The sequence below is a fragment of the Chlamydotis macqueenii genome, chromosome 28 (assembly GCF_036417535.1).
Source record: "Chlamydotis macqueenii isolate bChlMac1 chromosome 28, bChlMac1.mat, whole genome shotgun sequence".
Lineage (NCBI taxonomy): Eukaryota > Metazoa > Chordata > Aves > Otidiformes > Otididae > Chlamydotis > Chlamydotis macqueenii.
The window spans coordinates 1,948,437-1,967,600 of NC_141583.1; the positions used below are offsets into that span (position 1 = coordinate 1,948,437).

The window sequence follows — 19,164 nt, forward strand, 5'->3', positions numbered from 1 at the left end:
TTGTGCAGCAGCAGAGGTGTGTTAGAAAACAGAGAGACTGCAAGGCTGTAGCAGGGAGAAAGGTGGTTTATGACAGGTCACGACAAGCTGCTTGCCTCCAACAGAATAATTCAGGAGCCCATCAGCCTACGCCTCAAGTTTTTCCTGATTTTGAAGACATGCCTACACAGCACTAAATTTCTTCTTGTCTCCTTTGCCATGCGTGTACCAGAACGGAACAGCCCAGTTTTACATAACATAAACCCGCCAGTATCCCCAAAAGGTAGATTAAACTTCTGATAAAAACAACCCTAAAGCTCGAGTTCCCCCTTTGGTCTCACTCCAGTGGGCATATAGGTGCATAGGGAGCAAGCAGGCAATATGGGGCTTTAGATAGAAAGGCAGTTCCTCCCTGCATTTGAAAAAACAACAAAAAAAACCAAAACCCACAAATGAGAAAACCACCACCCATTTCTGCTAGATGAGTGATGTAGCCAAGAAAAGCCTGTTTAGTTACTAGCTTTCTCAAGTGCATCCAGGGGATTTTTGCCAAGAATGCTGGACTGATCCCAAAATAAAAACAATGCTTTGTCTAGCTGTATAGGAGAAGCAGCTTTTAAAAACATTTTTCTTCAATGAGGAGTAACTTACACAGACCATGGCAGCTATTTTGAAAGGACAGCATTAGACTTGCAGCTCAGGCTGTTGGGCACACCAAATAAGCATTTATGAAAAGCAAAAAATAACCAGGCTCTTGATTTTCATTTTTGTTTCTTAAGACTCAGCCAGACTCGCATAGCTCAGCTACACTCAAATGGTATTGATTTATACAGTATGCAAAAGCCCTGACAGCTCAATACTCGTTTCTACATTAAACTCATCTGGAAACACTCTAAGTGAACTATGCAGACATCACTTCGGGTTTTCCACTGCATCCTTCCTCAACTGTGACAATGGCACCAAGACCAAGAGTATCACAAAGTCCAAGTTCTAGCCCCGGAAAGATATACAACTCTGCAAGTTTCCCCAACAACAAAAAGGTAACAGAAAAAAAACCAATCCCCTTACTCCATTCCTTAAGAAACACCGCATTCTCCACAGCTGCACATACTAAAAGACATAATCCAATACAATAGTCTCAATTTATTTGAAATAATTCAGTTTGAAAACTTTTTAATTTAAAATTTACAGCACACGTGGGGAGAAAACATGTTTTGTTACAACTAAAAATTATCAGAAGAGTGCTGCAGGGTTGTTTTCTTTAATTTAACACTGTCATGGCTTTATTCAAAACACAGTTGCACAAAATCGGTTACTCCAAAGTTTAAGGAAAGAGTTTGATAAGGAACCGAAACACACTATATACATACTGCCATACAAAGAGCATTAAAATAGGACAAAAACCTCTACAAAATATAAAACCCACCCTTACATATTTGCATGAAAAGACCACCCACCAAGCAAAAAAGTTTCAAAAGTTATCTGGAGGCTCTGTATTACTTATTTTAAAAAATGCTATGCTGTTTAATTGCATGCCAAGCTGACAAATATGAAACTATACTTAGATGGTGACACTGAGGAAAAGACAAAGTTACTTAGGAAGTTAGGTGTTGTGTGAGGCTCAGATTTTCAGATGTAGCGGCTGATGCACGACCCTGCACGTTGTTTTTAGGAAGTGTTAAGTCTGCTTATCTCAGGGAAGGTCTGCTAAGTCCTTCTGAGGTTATTCTGTTTTGTCCAATTAGCTCATCCAGTGTCAAAACTGGACTCGCTTATTAAAACAAGACCAATACTCAAATAATTTTATTTTTTTTTTCCATTTAAAAGCAGTTTTATATGCATCAGTAAAAGACAGTTAAGGAAAATCCTGACAACAAGGTATTTTAAAGTACACACTTATAAATAATAGGTTTCAATCATTCACTGAGACTAAAAAAAAAATAAGCAAAAAGGTGGGAAAATACACTTTTCTATCTCAAAGCTGAGCACAAAGCAACTGCCTTGAACACAGAGCCTCCATGACAAGATAGGATGTGCACTTACCTAAGGTTTCTATTCATTCAGTATTCATACACAAACACAGGAACTTAAGATTGTGGTTGCAAATGTAGTTTTATCACTACTTTTCTAGTGTCTTTACAGATATTCATTAAAAAATGCAAAACCCATTTAGTCAGTTCATTTCCAAGTCTACTGCCATCTGCCTGACTCCTTGCATTGGGACGCCTGTAACAGCTGGCTATGCTTTACAGCTACATGAGAAACTATGATTTAAGGCTCTATTCAGGGGGAAAAAACCACACACACAAGAAACTGGGCTTTGCAGAACTTCAACCCTGCAGTATCTAAACTTGTTTGAGTTGGAAGTCACATTAAGGTCTGCTAGTGTGTGAAACGCCGAGTAAAAATATTCACAGGTAACCGATCCGTGGGTGACTGACTCTTACTTAGGTCCAGGACATCTCCCTATTCCCCACCCTCGTTGTCTCCCCCAGTTTAATGGCAGCTATTGTCAGCCAAGACAGATATAAAAATAAGTCTCTTGAATAAAGCTGTGTGTGATATTTGGTTCAGTACCTACGTGAAACAATGTAAATTAGTTTTATATCAAGACTACTGCTTTAAATCCAAATCATGACTGAAAGGAATGCTCTATGTCCGAACTTGTTTTGCAGTGGCTCAAACGGAAAACATGAATCCATTGGGGCAGAATTACTAAGACCTGTTGGTCACAATCAGGCTGCTAGGAAAAAAAGCTTGTCTGCATGTCTCCTGTACTTGCCACCAGCTGTACGCAACGGAACAAGTTTCTGCAGCCATTCAATATAAAAAACCCTAAACTACTAACTAGTATTATACAGGAACTTGAATGTTTTGCCTACAACCAGATTTTAAAAGTTTAAAAGGTGACCTGCAAAGAAAGACTACCTTATGTTCATCTCCTGCCCTTGAACGATTCTATAAAAGCGTGGGGGGGGGTGTTTGAAAGAAAAAAAATGTGCTTGAAGGAGTTACCCGTTAACTTCTGCATTAGAAATGCATGTATTTTATAGCCAAACGCCATGATTGTTGCAGAATTCCTGAAAGGACAACGCAAGAGCAAAGTGAGTGAAAGTTTAACAAAGACTTTTAGCGAAATGGTTTAAAACTACAGATTATTTGCTTTTGTTAATACCTGCAATGACTATGTATTTTGGAGAAAATTTACAGATTACAACCCTTACAGTTTGCCAAGATAGGTTCTTGAAGGTATCTAGTTGAATACTCCAGCAAACACCGAACATCTGAACAAGCAGGAAAAAAAAAGATCTTCTGAAACCCACTTAGGCTTTACAACGTAACACACAAAATGGGATAGAAGACTTTAAAATGCATTACAGGAATCACCTTTTTAAAAGCCGAAATAAAGGTGTGATCTAGTTGTTGATTTCAAATAGAATCCCTGGTAAACTCAGACTGTAGTCAACATCTCAGTTAAAAGAGACTGGAATTTGCCACGTAGCATTTTTAAGTTCAGCTTTTTAAGTATAAAAACCTTAAAATCTTGAAGGAAATTCATAATATTAAACCCACGAGAAATGGGTGGTTTAACTCTGGGCTAACGATGACCAACACAGCAAGCTTGTATAAAATTAAAGAGCTCCAAATAAAAGTCTAGGGGGAAAACTTGACAATGGCTTCAGTGATTACAGGGCTGAAAATAGTTTCCTACGTATAGGTTCACTAACAGGCTATTGTATCTTATTTGGAATGATAAAAAGGGCAAGAATAGCAAAACCACACTTCTCCTATAAAAAGTTAACATATCTTCTGTAGGGACATCTATGGTACATGGAGACATACAGATCTGCATAATCACTATTGCGTATTCTGTAACTTAAGAGTCTGGTCCTACTTGTGTCTATAACAAATTAATCATCCTCTTCCTCGCCTTCGTCTTCAGGGTCTCGTTTCCTCTTCTCCCCTCGGATGCCCTCTGCTAAGGAAGAGAGGTACGCATACATCTCAGTATGTTCTGCTCAGACATCATAAACGTAACGTTATACTTTCAGAAAGGTAATTGCAATAGATCACTTTGTTTGCAGTTAATGCATTCACTGCTGTAACATCTCTGCGCCGCTTATGGCTCTCAAAAAAAGATCAGTTACATCACTCTAAATAATTCACGCAGGCCATATTAAACTAAGTTCAAGCTACGCACGTGACCTTCCATACAGGAATTATTGATATGAAGTACATTCATAAAAAAGTGTTTCTGTTAGCATGTATTGAGAACTAAAATGGAAAGGACAGTTTTGTATCTCCCTAACTTTACTTTTCAGAAGTTGCATACACCCTGCCCCAAACCCAGCGGTTTCTGCAGATACCACGTGAAACGTGCTCCACTCTCTCACCAGTGACAAACTGATACAAGCATCTTGCCTAAACATCTTTGAGCTTATTCTTCAAAATATGCTTAATTCAGTCAGCGGACTATGCGCTCTTGTGGTGAAATCATGAAATGCAATTTTGTCAAATCTAATAGATTTATTTTCCAGCAGTCATTTCCTGGCTAATTAGCCATCCTGACCGCCTGCTTTGTTGTCTTAATAGAGTTGAAGGCTGCATTTGTAAAGAGTGAAGAATTAGCATTACTACTTCAAAATTTCCTTTTTTACCAAGTGCAAGATACATCTCCAAAAACTGCTCCATTAAGCCAAGCGTACAGATGAGATGGGGCCTAGTCTGGTGAGAAATTCTAAAATTTGTCTACAGTTTACAGACTTCAGGATTAATACAGAACTCTGCTGCTAGGGGTAGTTTAAAGATTAGGACAGAGATCCTAACATTAGAAAAGCGAAGTTGTGGAAGAGCCTCGTAGCTCGCTTTTCCTCTGTGCTTTTCTTGCTAATTTTAAGATGAAGCTTGGTAATTTTTTTAAAGGGACTTTAGCAGCCATTGACTGGTAGTAACACCTAGCCAGTCTCTGAACCTGACCGCCTGAACACAGTGATGGCACATCAAAGCCACGCACCCCGTCCACCCTAAACCAGAGTACGCTGACATCTGCACAAGAAATCAGGAACAAGCCTTCTGCCTACGGAGTAACTTCTGTTCCAGTGGTCCAGAACAGAGCAGGAGCATCAAACATAAGGTGGGTCCCTACTCTGAATGCCTGGAAACCTCAAACGAGGGGCAAAAAAGAATGAGTGCTATGTTTATTCTGGTTAACTTCTTGCAGGTCCTTTTTAAAAGAGCAAAAGATAAAATACAGCTTTATGAAGAAATACTCAAGAACCCAAAGCAACAGTATCAACCTGCAAGGTGGCCACTTTTTCCACATCAGTTGTGCGCACTCAATACACTGTACCTCGTTAAAGCAAGATGAACTACACACTGGCTTTTTTTTTTTTGCAAGCTTTTTTACTGTTATGCATGTGTCTGAAATCAAAAGAGTAATTTACGAAATTAAGAAGTTACAACCATTGATAAAAAGACTAGATAGAAAAAATACGATCAGGCTCACTAGCTTAGCCATGAGACAGGAGTTGGGTTTGCCTCCTAGGAGTTGCCTCTCGAGTAGGAAGGTTTACCAGAGAAGCCGCTTTCAGCTTGATAAAGGGCAAAGATACAGCTGCTACTGCAGCTTCCAGGGCTTTGCCAGCGGAGCCTCTCGTGTGTTAAGCAAGGTATTTTCAGTGTATGTAAATAACATTTGCAAGGTACGCAGAAGAGTCCCTTCTCCTCTCCATGTTGGAAAATTAAAATTTCTAACTGCGGAGGAGCTGCAGCATCCTTCATTTTAGAAAACTGCTCTGAGAGACTTTGAAAACCTGTCATTTCTGCCTTATTTTTATTTTACAAGCGAGCAGACCAAAAAGTATCAAGTAGTGCAGTTCCTTTACTACCTGCTCGAGCTCTTGCTTAAACTGATCCTAAAATACTTCACATACCTTAGAAACAGAGCAGCCAAACAGTGATTTATGCCATTAAAGTGCACATCCCAAACTTGCAAAGTTACAGAATTATAAAGAATCAATTGTTTGAGCCACAACTTTAATAACCTGAGAACTTACCTTCTTCCTCCTCATCACCTCCTTCTTCAACATAGTCATCGTCATCATCTTCATCCTTTACAAAAATTGTGAAATATTTTTTAAATTGCCGTTACTATTTAAGTTTTGCTTCCATGCTGATCCCGAGCAGAAATTCAGAAAATCCCACTGACTCTGTTCAGAGGTCACATTCCACGTTTACTTTTTTTTACTGGACATCTGTACAAGGATAGGCAGCCAAACTGACTACAGGGTGTTTAACCACCCAAGCCGGTGCATTATCTCGCCCGCTATGCTTGTTTCTTTGTTTTTCCTGCTTATCACCACCTTATGCCAGCTCAACAGTAAGTTATTGCAAAATTAACTGAAGAGGCCACGACAGCAAAGAGATGACAAACAGCTTTAGTTTTCCTTTCAACCCACTGTCATTAAAGGAGAAGGACAAGGAGAAAGCAGAACAGCTAAGATCTTCACAAAATTATTGTTTCTACGTCAAATGAATTAAGTTCTTGGGTTTTTTCCTTGGTTTTTTTTTTTTTTTTTAAAGCTGATAGCTGAAAAATGTAAACCAATTAACAATCAGCAGCTCCAGAAAATTAAACAGTAGTGCAATATCTCTGCCCTGCCAGCACCACGTCAAGCCTTGACTACAAACTGAAGTCTTATTTTCAAATCCATCTGCTGTATCAAGTTTTATACACAGGGTAATGTAACAAGTAACAACATGAAAACATTAGAGAGCCCATCTGGCATTTGCCCTTAGAAATGGGGATTAAAAACCACTCTGGATTAATTCATTGCAATTGGAACGGTAAACGACCGCATTTTTGAAAATACAGGGAAAAGCTACCAGACTGGAACTCTTTCAAAACTTTACATACTTCACCCTGACCACCACCTGTTCCTTACCCAAACAAACGCAAAACACAAACTCAGTATCTGGTTGTGGTGCACTGTCACCAGAAGAGCGGCCGTTCTGAGCGCCCCCAACACTGCGGCAATCCCTAGTCACCTAACGTGCACAGCGTACGCGTGTACTAACCACACACCATTAATTCCTGCTATTCTTCCTAGTCACTTATTGTTCGTTTTCCAGAGAACGATCTCTAAGGTGCTGGCTTCAAAACAGGTTTATTTATTTAGTTTTAGCTTTATTAATTGTGTTACAGCCATTACCTCTTTGGAGTATTAAGGCAGGAACAAAGATACGTTTGCAAGCAAATCATACGAGTGCTAGTTACAAGAACAAAATGAAGAACTCCAAAGAGTTTAGTTCAAGATTTTCTGCACACCCGTGTGAAATTCAGCTGATAGGAAGTAAACTCTTATCGAAAGTATCAGTAATGGAAATGATGTCCACTGGGTTTTTTTGATCTGAAACGTGTGAGCTGCCTGCACAGACTTGCACACAGAATCCATGCCAGACACATTCTCCCTCTGCAACCCCTGTAGCTGTCAAAGGAGAGCACTAAATCAGGACTCCCGAGTTTTACTTCTATCCAATAATCATTTAGGCGTGACCTGCTTATATCTACCAGAATCTATTCATCACTTGGTAAAAAAACGTGTATTTTCTTATCCTAGCTTCTTAATACTCCTCCATTTGCCTTTTAGCACAGTACTACTTGAAAGTGGGCTATTTTCCACAGCTCTCTAACACTACCACTAAGAATGTTTTCAAGCGAGCTCATGTAGAAAACCCAGCATTTATTACAGCAGAAAACAGACTTCTCCTTTGTTTAATCTTACTTGAAGTACTGGTAACTTGCTGCTACTTCATTCTCTTCTTTCGCAAGACCAAGGTGTTTTCTTTGGTTTTCCAAAAGAAATTAATCCTACTTAATAAGTACATCTACACTGACAATTGATAGTAGCACATAGTTTCAAAACGCTGGGCAGAACGGCTTCTTCACTTCACAGAGAATAAAGAGGCTCTACCACCCTGCAGCGTTAAGGGGTGGGATAAGAGTGAACCAAGACTCGATGTCAGCCAGGACCATCTTCGTACCTGACAGCCATCACTCATGTCTGAGCCAACACGTTACACTTCGGTGACAGCAGCGTTCTCTCTGAAATATCTCCCTGCACCTACCCTGCATTTATAACACTCTGGGTCTATACATTTAAAATAACACAGAAGTCTGTAGGCAGTTTTGTTCACTTATAGGATTTGGTAGAATTTACAAACTTTACCTGAATCTCTTCTTTCATCAGGTATGAAAGACCAACTTCCTCCTCTTCTTCACCTTCCCCTAAATCTGAACCTCCATCATCTTCATCATCTTCCTCTTCATATTCTCCCGGAGGACCAGCTTCATCCTCATCTTCATCGTCGTCATCTTCCTCTCCTTCTGAAATGAAGGGCACACTTATACACAGAAGTATTAACTCCTCTTTATACACGTTTGTATACACCAGGTCAAGCTGGCTGTAACTTTTTTCCAGAAGGGCTTGGGGTTTATTTTACTCTTTCAAATGCAGGCAACACATGGGAAACAAGCATGATTTTCATAAAGTTATCTTTGTAATTTTTTTTCCCTGAAGAAAGGCTACCAATGTTTTTACACCGCAAGCTTCAGGCAAAATTCTCGATGCCTGAAGCAGCCACATATGCAAACTCCTGCAAGGGAACTGAAAATTCAGTCAGTGGAAGGGGAAGCGAGGCTTCTCTATAGAATCAAACCTCCAAATATTTAAAGGCAAAACCAGCTTAACCTATGACATGTATCTGTTATTTAACCACTTACTCGTAACTGTGAAACACCTCCAGTCCCAAAGAGATGATCTCTCATCTCCTTTCCATGTCTGGAGCATAGAATCACCTTCAGTTTCAGTTAAGCAAATTACAAGAACTGACAAGGTGATTTAACACTTAAATTCATTTTCAAGTTATTAACCTATTAATCTATTTTCAAATACTGGTTTATTTTCACAATCCCAGTACAGACTAGTTGGCTCTCCTTGAGTTCTTAAAAGACAGACTCCAGACTTTGATGTGTCTGAGTGCTCCTCAGCAGCCCCTTGACAGCCCTGACCCAGCACACAGCAGTGGCAGCTCCCAGGTAATGATTTAAGGCACAAAGAAAACACTGAGAAACCTCTGTCAAAACCAGATACAGCCCAAATCTCGCTAGTTATTTGTGTGGATATTTAGAACGCAGACACGCATAAGATGCTGCATCACAACAACAGCCCACCGTATTTGCTAACAGTGCTCAAACACACCTCTGATGTTTTTTCCTTAACAGCTTTGACAGTGTTAGTCATCTGTTAAGCCAAGTACATTTAAAGAAGCGCACTCAGACTCCTGTTCCTGCAAGCACATCAATGCAGAATTTGTAGCCACACGCTGACAGACCTATACCTGCGGGTTTCGTTTCCAGTTAGGTAACAACAATGGAAAAAGATGTAGAAATGGCCTCGTCAATGACTACAACTGAGGTCAGATCAAAAGGAACTCTATACCTTCTTTGGAACAAAAAAACTGTATCATACTTCAGCACGGGACTGAAGCCATTATAAAAACCAGTAAAACCATAATTGTTCATTCAAAAGAACGTGTGTTTGCCCTCTTGCTTTGCGGCATTCGGGAGAGTGCCAAAGTGCTTTACTGCTGACAACAACTTATCTTGAGAATATCTGTATCTTTGTAACAATATCTTTAGTCAAATTTCCTAAACTCAGAAGGCTTCTGCAAGAACATCCAAATCTCGGACAGGAGTTTTCCTTCTGTGTGGCAGTGTGCCAATACCAAGTGAGTTCTAGAAGTCTGCACTTCAAAAATAAGAGTACAGAACCATCCTGGTGCATTCAAGAAGTCACTATACCCCACGCTAAATCTATTATCTTTATTACAGCATACTATTTCTATCCACAGCTTATTTCAGGAAGTTACCCTCATCATCGTCATCTTCTGAGTCCGGTGCCTCATTATCTTCCTGATCAAATCCATCTAGGTATGTGATTTGTTGAAGCAGCTCAAAAATGCTGTCTCTGTAGTCCTCGAGGTTTGTGATCTCACAGTTGAACAGGTCAAGGCTCTTCAAGTTTTTGAGATTTTGCTGAAAATAAATGAAAAGCGTGTTTTTTCCACCTCTTTTTTTTTTTTGACATAGTACTTAAAAGTTATAGTGCGGTTGTGGCCTCAGTACAGTTAACCACATAACCAGCCACAGAATTTATTTTGTCCCTGTCCCTTCTTTTCTATTCAGTATTTTGCTCCCTGTTAAACACAAACTTCAGTTCGAAAAGCTGTTCGCAGTACTGACAGCTCCTAATGACCGTGCTTTTGCAGACCAACTCCACAGCGCGTTCGCAGCACGCCCAACACATCCTTGAAGCACTAGACCACCGTGCACAGACTGCGTAGCACGTATTTGAGTTTGTTTTTTGTTTGCATAGCCTATTTGTGTTCCAGCAATCATGGGCAAAAACTTAACAACTCCAGCAGCCGTTCAGTAAACAGTTTGACTAATTTAATTACAGGCATCTTGTGAGGAGCAAACAAGAGGCACTTGGTAGGATTTGTAACTACACTACAGAATTTGCTTTCCAAACAATAAAAACGAGACAACCAGTGGCGATTTTTCTCACCTTTCAAACTTTACACAGACAGAATGAGCCACCTGCACGGCTTGGCACGCATCTGAGATCTAAATAAGAGTGTTTCTTCTAGAGAGCACTGTAGCTGCTTTACTTGGTCTGCTAACTGCTGGGTTAAAGCACCGCTGAAGTAAATGAAGAATCTTTATGAGCAGTTTTAAAAATATGCAGTCTATACCAAAGTCCTAAAAAAAAAAAAACCCCTCACATCAGCTAGAAGAATGGGTGCACAGATCTGGCAGTGCCAGGCGCTGGCAGCTTCCTCCAACATTTAAATAACCAACTCCTGGAGCCTTCCAGGTACCGGCCGGCTCCTAACGTATCCTAATCACTTCACAGTTCAATGAAAGCTTAAGGCAGTTGCTTCTCAGGCAAACTACACCTTAACAAAGGAACACAAGAGGATTAAGCAGGACATAACTTGGCTACTTTTCTTTCAAAGACAAAACAGAAGCTCAAAAATCTCTTATTCAGTACATCTCACTGCTAACACAGAAGGAATTTCACAGCGGCACATTTACAAGTACTGCCTCTAACATCCGTGACATCGAGTTAATCAAGTCACGACCAACCGCAATACTGACAAACCCAAAACACCGCAGTACCCATTTCACCTGAGCTGACAAGAAAAAAAGTATAGAACACGTGACAAGTACGAAAGGAAATTTCATTTCGCATGCCTTTCAGCATGCCGGAAAGGAACATAAGCAGCTAGAGCACATCACGCTGCATCTTTGCACTTGCTGATTTCTTGCATTGTACCAGTTCAACCCCCCGTTTGCTGTTTGCTTGAAAAAACTGCTCCCATGCAGCCCTTACAGCTAAGTTTGTACCATTCCACTGCAAAAAGAATTACTTTATTCTTGATTTTAAAACCAGTATTTATTAAATTTTCCACTAGCCCCTCTCACTTTGTACTTACAAGAGCTTCCACAGTGCCAAGATCTTTGATTTTGTTGCCGCTTAGATTTAGATATGTGAGATTTGGACACCTTTCTGCAAGGACCTCCAGGCCTCCTGAAATGATGTTGTCGCTCAACTCCAACTATTATGCAGAAAAAAATTAAGGAATTGTACCATCAGATTCAGACTTGCATAGTTTTTCATCGTTTTCCCTTTAACTGATGAGTTTAATCACAAAGCTGAACACTTTTGAAGAGCCCCACAAGTTAACAAGCACAAGTTGAGTTATTGCTTTGGCTGTCAAAAAGTTCCTTTGAGAATTATAAAGTACTCCTTAAAACGTCCTGAGTTTGGATAGTCAAATTTTAAGTTAGCAGAATACGTAACACTGGAATTCACTGCAAGCCTTTGTTCTGCCAGCGATGAGCAACTTCACTGGCTGGGCAACCCAACAGCCTGCGATCAACCATCAGCACTCAGCAAGACATGGCCAACTTCCACATTTTTAACAGCATTCACTGCCCAGAGGCGCTGGCCAAGCCCCATTCGGCCATGATTAACTGGAGATACCCAAAACAATTTCAGATCTTAAGAAAAACCCCAGAGCTTGGAGGTGGCGTCGTTTCACAGGCCTGCCATCTCACAAAGAACCGTCAGCGCCATGCAAGTTCAACCACGAGCACCGAAAGACACCACCACGGGTTGTCACCCGTGACTTTGACTTCTTGAAGCACCAGCAGGTGAGAGACACGTACCTTTCGGAGCTTACTCAACGTGGGAAGTTTGGCCAGCGATGTCAGCTCTACATTGGCCATGCTAAGGAACTCGAGTTCTTTAAATGAATCATTCAGACCTTCGATTTCGCCGTTGCTGGATCGGCAGTTATCGAGCACCAACTCCGTCACCTTCCAACAGGACAGCAAGTCACTTGTCAGTTTAACGAGCGTCGAAAATACCCACACGCTTCATCTAAACCACAACTTGGACCCTCTTAAATATGTTGGTTTGGTGTTTGGTTTAAATTTAGACCAGAATTGCGGTCCGAAATCCCTGACACCCGCCTATTTTTTGGGGGGGGAAAAAAAAGTATGCAACAGTTTCCCTTCCTCTAAGCATGGTTCAAATTCTGCAAAAACTGCCACCTAACCCCAGACTTTACTGACGGACGCTTTTACAGCTTCCCGCAGTGCCACCGCGGCCGGGGCTATCAGCTGCTCTCGCACACACGTGAACCGATAACTTCTTTCTAAAGCCTAATCATTGAATTGTGCGATTCAGACCCACAAGAACATTCAACTTATTTCTGAACCCTAAACCTCCTGGCTGCAGATTATTTCAGCAGTGCGTTCTGCAGGTTAATTAAGCCCAATTAAATAATTTCCTCACGCCAAAGCCACTAAAACAACTAGATAATCAATACAGGTCGCGTACTTAGAAGCAGTAACAAGGAGCAGCCGATTAATTTTAAATTATTTTATCTACAGCGGAACGTACCACTCATCAGAAAGGACGTTAACAAGGTGACTCTTCCTTTCCCCTGCACACTTTTAAATCATAACATTTTAAGACTGCTGCAGAAACCTCCAAGCAGCACAATTTGCCAGCCCCAAGTAAACCCTCGCTATTGTTTTATTTTTCCATCAGAACAGCATTACTCCAAACAAGCACAAAGTTTTAGAGAAAGCTGCCAGGGGAGAAGGGACCTTCGCGGCTTCGCCCACAGGAGATGCACGCTAACGGCGCACAGAGGCCTTTCCAGGTACCTGATAAAACTTACGGAAACATGAGTAGTTTGGTTAAATCAAAACAGTTTTAGGCGCTTTTTCTCCCCAAATCCCCCGTGAGTTGGGCCAGCCTCGCGGCGATATCTGGACTTTACTCCTGGGGCGAGCCAGAGGCGCCAGGCAGTGGTTTTTCTTACCGACCTCCATGCAAAAACCCGTCTGCCAGAGCACGAGTGGGGCAGCGCGCTCCGTGAGACGGTCACGGGGGGATGGGGGATGCGGGCCGGTCCCCTGGGCATTGCCGGGGGGGCGGCATTTTGTCGGGGGGGGGGGGGGGGGGGGGGGGGCGGGCAGCGCGCGGCCTCGCAGCGCACGTGAACTCCCAAATTTTCAGTTTTTTTTTTTTTTTTTTTTGCATCAAACGGGAAGTTGGTGGCGGGGGGACGACGCCGCTTTCGTTAATGGGGTGGGGGGAGCACCCTCCCTCCCCAGCTTTCCCCGTCGCTGTGGCCGGCGGGGCGGCGGCAGGAAGGAGCGGGAGCGAGCCGGCCACGCAGGGCGGAAAACAGAGTATTCTTTTAAAAAAAATTTTAAAAAAATTTAAAAAGATGAGGGAAGGGTTGAGGCTGGGCTCGCCGCGACCGTGACCTGTTTACTACAGCCGCGTTCGCAACTTGGAGGCGATTAACGGCGGGAGCAAGTCGCCCCCCTCCCACCCCCAGCCAACTTCGGGGGCCGAAGGCGTTGGCGAGGAGGGGAGGGAAGGGGGCGAGGAGGGGGGGGGAACGCGGGTCCCCGCCGCCCCGGGGCCCGGAAGCGCCGCCCGCGCCCCGCGGGGCTCCTGCGCCACGGCTGACCCAGATTCGGCGGCGCCGCCGGGCCCGGCCCGCTCGGCCTGAGGCGGAGGCGGGAGCGCGGCCCGCCGCCCCGCCGCCCCTCACCTTCTCGGGGGCCCGGTTCCTCAACTCCAGGATGATTCGCTTCTTCATCTCCATCGCCCCCCCCTCCCGCGGCTCCGCAGTAGCGAGGGAGGGTGAGCGGGCGCGGCGGGGGAACCGGCCGCGGGGTCGGCGGTGCTGCAGCGGCCGGCGGCGGCAGGAAGGAGCCGGGAACGGGGATGGAAACGCCGCGGGCAGCTACCGCCGCTCCGCGCAGAGCTCCGACCCCGTCAATGGCCGCTCGCACACTGAGCCTCCATGACATGGCGCATGGCGCCCCCTCCCGCCGCCACGCCCCCGCCCCGGGGCGGGGCTTCCTCCGCGCCACCGGCCCTCTCGTTGGCTCCGCTGCGCCGCGGGAGGCGTCCCGCCATTGGCTGGCCGCGCTGCTCATCCGGCGGCGCGGCCTTTTAAAGGCGGAGCGGGGGATGTGGGCGGGGTTTGTCTTTGTTGCGTGCGTGCGTGCGGGCGGGCGCGGTGCGGCGGGACGCGCGCGCACCCCGCGCACGTGGCGGTGGGGAGGTCACGCGTGGGGGTTTGCGCGGCCGGTTGCAGGAGGGGCGGTTGTGCGGGGTGGGGAGGGGGATGCCGTACGCGGCGGTTGGCGTGTGACGCCTTGCCCGGGTGCTTGCGCGGGGCGCGGGCTGCGCGTGGGAGGTTGCGTGTCCGGTTACACGGTGGGGGGGCGGGGGGGGGTTGCATGCCCCGCTCTGCTGCGTTCTGCGGCCTCGGGGGGGTGCGGGTGGGAATTTGCATGCCCCGGGGGTTTGCGTTGCACCCCCCCCCCCCGCTCCCTCCCACGCGGGGCGGTCACCGCCTGTCGTACGGTGGCGGGGAGGGGGCTGCCGTCGGGCGTTCGCACGCCCGGGGGTGGGGCTGCTCGCGGGGGTGTGCGCGCGCCTGGCCGCACGGGGACGGCGCGGGTGCGGGTTTCGCGCGAGGGGGCTGCGCGCGGCGGCTCCGCGCGCCTGGGTTGCGCGGGGGGCTGCGGGCGGGGCCGCGCGGCGGGAGCTCGCAGCGGGTTTTCCCGCGTCTCGCGGCGTGGAGGGCGCGCTGCCGGCGGGGCTTTGCATCGGGAGCGCCGCGGGGGTGCTCGCGCCCGGGTTTTGCAGGCCCTGCGGGGCAGAGCGCGCGCCCCGAGGTTCTGCCCCTCTCCGAGAGCGCGGAGGGACACGGCGCTGCCCGGCTCCGCGCTTCCTGCAGACGCCGTTGGGCTGGCGGCCTGCTGAGCGCTCCGGTTGAAACGCGGGCACCGTCACCTTCGGGCCTTCGTCTGGCCGTGCCGCCTTAGCGTCTCCCCTCCCATGGCTGCGCGCGCCTTGCAGTTCAAATCGCAAAAAGAAAAAAAACAAAGCCACAAATAAAGGATGTGAAAACTCCTCCGGTAGGGAAAGGTGCAAGGGATGAGGTGATGGCACGGCAACGAAAGGCCCTGGGTCCTGCCGGCTCCAGCCAAATCTCAGCCTGGGCTTCCCACGGCCGCTGTGACTGCGAAGCTGCTGTTAATTTGCGTTATTTTGTGTGAACGCGGCTTTGTGAACATCCAGGATATATAGGGGAAGATGGATGCACGAGCAAACGGCTACGTAATGGCATAAATCTTTAATTTAGACACCTCTGGGTGGCTATTTGTGGTTTATATGCGACTAGGAGCATGGAAAACATTTTGGCTATTTAAAATTAAATAGTATTGCTATATTTAAGGCTTCAGTGCTGGCAGATGCTGATCTCCAGCCACGCCGCGGCCGCTGAATCGTGCCCCAAAGCCGCTAACATCCTCAACGCTAAGTACAGGCAGGAGCGCTTTGCCGGGCTGGAAGTGTTGGTCCCTCCTAGACAAGTAATTCCAAATATTTATGTGTTGATTCTTTTAACTTCGAGACGCAAATAGCTGGAGACATTTTGGCAACTCGGTAGCAGAATGAAAAAAAAAAAACCAAAAAATAAAAAACCCCACCAACATGGGAATCTCTGCTGGTCTATTCTGCTTTGTGTAAACTGAGCAGGGAAAATATTTCCTGTTTCAAATCAAATAGTGAGAGTTCAGCTAGCTCATTTCTCTGGTTGGTTGAGGAGGAGGGGTTAACAGTGGGGTAAAAAAGGCTGAATCTTGCCAATTCGGTGCCATATTTGGTCTGGAAGGTATTTTGTTTTAGAGGGGCTTGAATACAGAGTCACCCACTGATGTGGGAAAAATAAGGGGGGGGTTTGCTGGAGGAGAGAATCCACTGCCACGCTGCTTGCGTGCTAAAGGCTCAGCATCGCTTCGAATGAAATTGGAATTTACTTGTGATGGCTGAAAAACACCCATTTGGAAATAAAAGTTCATGGGGGAGCCCAGGCAGGATTTAATTCCGCAGTCCCTTCTCCTGGTGTGGCTTCTGCAGCAAAATCCAACCTTGCAGCCCTCTCCAGAACACTCCTGCGCTCTTCCTAGGGGAAAAAATGGTCCGAGAGGCGTGCCGTAAATGGGAGAGTCAAGGAATAAAAGGAAAATTATGGTTTTTTTTGTTTCAGGTCCGGTTGCTCCATGTGATGCTGATGGGAATGGTTTGTGTTTCAGCGACACTGCTCCCGCCGGGGCGTTAGGATCTGACGTGAGGTTGGTATTGACGGGCGTCCCGCGGCACTGAGCGACGGCAATAACGTCTAAACAACACAGGCAGGGGAGCAGCCTCAGCCCTCATCACCAGTTGTGTAAATCTGCACAAAGTCCCGTTTCCTTCCCCAAAACGCCATCCTCAACAGGCCTCTAAAAAAGGGGGTTACAAACCCCAGAGCCGGTTGCCTCCTCGCTGGCCCCGTGGAGAGCGGCTTTGAGCTGCTCTTCTGTAACTCTGTGCGTTTGTGTGCATCGCTGGTGGTTTTGGTGGTGAAACCAGGGCCCTGTTAATCATCACCAACACCTGGAGTAAGAAACAAGCCCTGAGGCCACCCCAGCCTTTTTTCTCCACACTTTTTATTTTGCATCTGTGAGTTCACAAGGGCTGGATGCCCCTTCTGAGGCTGGACCGGGTTAAATGCGTCCAAAAACCACGGTTACCCTCTGCTGGAGGACAGAGCCTACGCCTGCTCCAGGACTTGCGGAGGCTCTCGCAAAATAAATCCCTGTGGGCTGCAGCTCCCCTGGGACGCTGCACCTGGATCCTGGGAGTCCTGCTGGGAGCAGCACAATTTGTTTCTCAAAGAGTTTGGGAACGTGCTGCTAGAAAACACCAGAGACCTTGAGGGACCTTCTGCTTGCTTCTTGCCTGAAGATAACTAGGAACGGTTTTCGAAACCAGAGGGAAATCCTCTTTGTGTTAAAGCAGCTTATCCCGTGGAGGTTTGCTGGCAGAGCGGCCATTTGCAGAGCCGAGGGGTGAAAAAAGGGGAGAATCTGGGAAAGCAACTTGTGAAAGCATCCGGACAAGGATGGCTTCACCTCCGGGCAGGCTGAGGAAAAGCTCCAGGCTTTACCGCCGGAACAGACCCTGGGTGAGATTTTGGTTTTCCTGTTAGAAATGTAACTGTGTGTTTGCAAAGAAAAAGAACTAAAATTTCAAGTCTTAATATTTTCCCTGATGTAAGTGTGTTTGCTCACTCTTAGTGTAACGTGCAAGACTGCAGTTCCCGTCACGGAAACCCTGGGATTTTCCCCGGATCGGAGCTGCCCGGGTTGGACCCAGGGTGTTGAGGACGGTCGGGCAGCAGGGACCGATGCTTGTGGGAAGGTGCATGTAGTGTTGCAAGGAAAAAGAAAAAAAAAAAAGCATTTATAAACTTTTAAAGAGATTTTTGATGAATAATAATCAGCTTTGGGAAAGCAGTGAGGTCGTTTCCAGCCTTACATCGTTAGTTGTAATTAGGTCAGGATGTGCCTTGCCCTAAACACTGCTGTAACCTGGATATAGTTTTTGGCCTTTTCTTCTGCTCTTGAAGTGAGCTATAAATACTGAGCCGGGTTTTTACACGAAATTGGGTTTATTGTATTTAGCTCACGTATTTAGCTTCTCTGTGCGGTGGGGTTTGTCTCGTGCTGTTGGAAAGGGCTTGTGGTTTTCTGTCCCTTGGTCTCAGGGACACCACCACTGAGTGTTGATACCACTAATTATTTAGTAATATTTTTTTAATTAGTAAATTTAGCATATTATAAGCCTCATGCACATATTTTCTTTTCCCTTAATTTATTTTTCTTAATTGCAGGGTTGAAAATCTCAACGCTGTGTATTCAGAAATTATTTTCCAGAGCTGTTCCAGGCAAAACTCAGCATTTTTATCAACTTTCATAGCAGCGAGGAGCCAGGAGGTGGCACTGGCTGGCAGTGCATTCGGGTCTTTCTCCCTTCAGCAGCTCCTGGCCCCATTTCAGAGCCTCTTGGCTTCCCTAGAATGTAAAATACTTCTACCTTTCAGGGTTGGAAGCCTGGATAACCCCACGAGCTGGGGTGAGGGATGCTGGTTGGTGATGGAACCATCTGCGGTGCCACCACTCCATGGGTGTAGACATGGGTGGGTTGTGTTGTACCGGCTCCGGCAGATGGGAATTTCTGCCTGGGGTTTTGAGGGCCAGCTCGAGGGAGCTTGAAGCTCCGCAAACCTGGGGGTTGTGCGGATGAGGCCACCCTGAGCTCTGCCTGTTGGGTTGACTCAACTTCCATTGACTTACGGCTGCTCCAAGACCGCACGGGTGCACCTGGGACAGGTTTGCTGCCCCTCCTTCCCCATAACTGCTCCAAAGAAAAGCAGCATAGACACAGAGTGTGGGGTTGCATTGTATTTTTCCCCAGCTGGGCCAAGAGGAGCCTTATAAACTCAGATTTCCTGCCCCAAAACCCCACATTTCTGGCAGTTCTGCGTGGGGAGTTGGTGTGGGCTGCGTTGGTTGGAAGGATGTGGGTTTTTTTGGTCCAGCTTCTCATTGCACTGCAGATATTGCTGGTGTTTCTAGAAAATAAATAGTGTTAAGAAAAATTCTGGAAAAACCTAAGTGGAAACCTTCTG

The 19,164-nt window shown here is 45.8% G+C and overlaps 1 protein-coding gene and 1 long non-coding RNA gene across 4 annotated transcripts; one reads left to right on the plus strand and one right to left on the minus strand.

The window, feature by feature from the left end:
- Positions 1–1,102: 1,102 nt before the first annotated feature.
- On the minus strand, positions 1,103–14,475 carry ANP32E (acidic nuclear phosphoprotein 32 family member E). Of its 3 annotated transcripts, none has more exons than XM_086768438.1 (7): positions 14,185–14,475; positions 12,275–12,424; positions 11,539–11,661; positions 9,910–10,075; positions 8,208–8,362; positions 6,036–6,090; positions 1,103–3,958 (listed from the first exon to the last, which is right to left on the minus strand). In XM_086768438.1, the coding sequence occupies exons 1-7, from the start codon at positions 14,236–14,238 to the stop codon at positions 3,891–3,893; spliced, it is 771 nt and encodes a 256-aa protein (XP_086624564.1). In that variant the 5' UTR covers positions 14,239–14,475; the 3' UTR covers positions 1,103–3,890. The 3 variants fall into 3 exon arrangements, with proteins under 3 accessions (XP_086624564.1, XP_086624565.1, XP_086624563.1); XM_086768439.1 differs by having other exon boundaries at positions 1,103–3,955; positions 8,208–8,365; positions 14,185–14,474; XM_086768437.1 differs by having other exon boundaries at positions 8,208–8,365; positions 14,185–14,474.
- Positions 14,476–15,453: 978 nt separating this feature from the next.
- LOC147597274 (uncharacterized) lies at positions 15,454–18,316 on the plus strand. The gene is made up of 2 exons (XR_015261256.1): positions 15,454–17,658; positions 17,771–18,316. It is a non-coding gene; the product is annotated as an uncharacterized LOC147597274 (long non-coding RNA).
- Positions 18,317–19,164: the final 848 nt, after the last annotated feature.

What these genes read in the sequence shown, in the direction of transcription:
- ANP32E (XM_086768437.1), bottom strand. Translation starts at nt 14,238, where the DNA reads ATGGAGATGAAGAAGCGAATCATCCTGGAGTTGAGGAACCGGGCCCCC. An exon ending in CGTTGAGTAAGCTCCGAAAG is followed by an intron (nt 11,662 to 12,274) that starts GTACGTGTCTCT and finishes TCTGCATAATAG; the next exon opens with TTGGAGTTGAGCGACAACAT. An exon ending in TGATGAAAGAAGAGATTCAG is followed by an intron (nt 6,091 to 8,207) that starts GTAAAGTTTGTA and finishes ATTTTTGTAAAG; the next exon opens with GATGAAGATGATGACGATGA.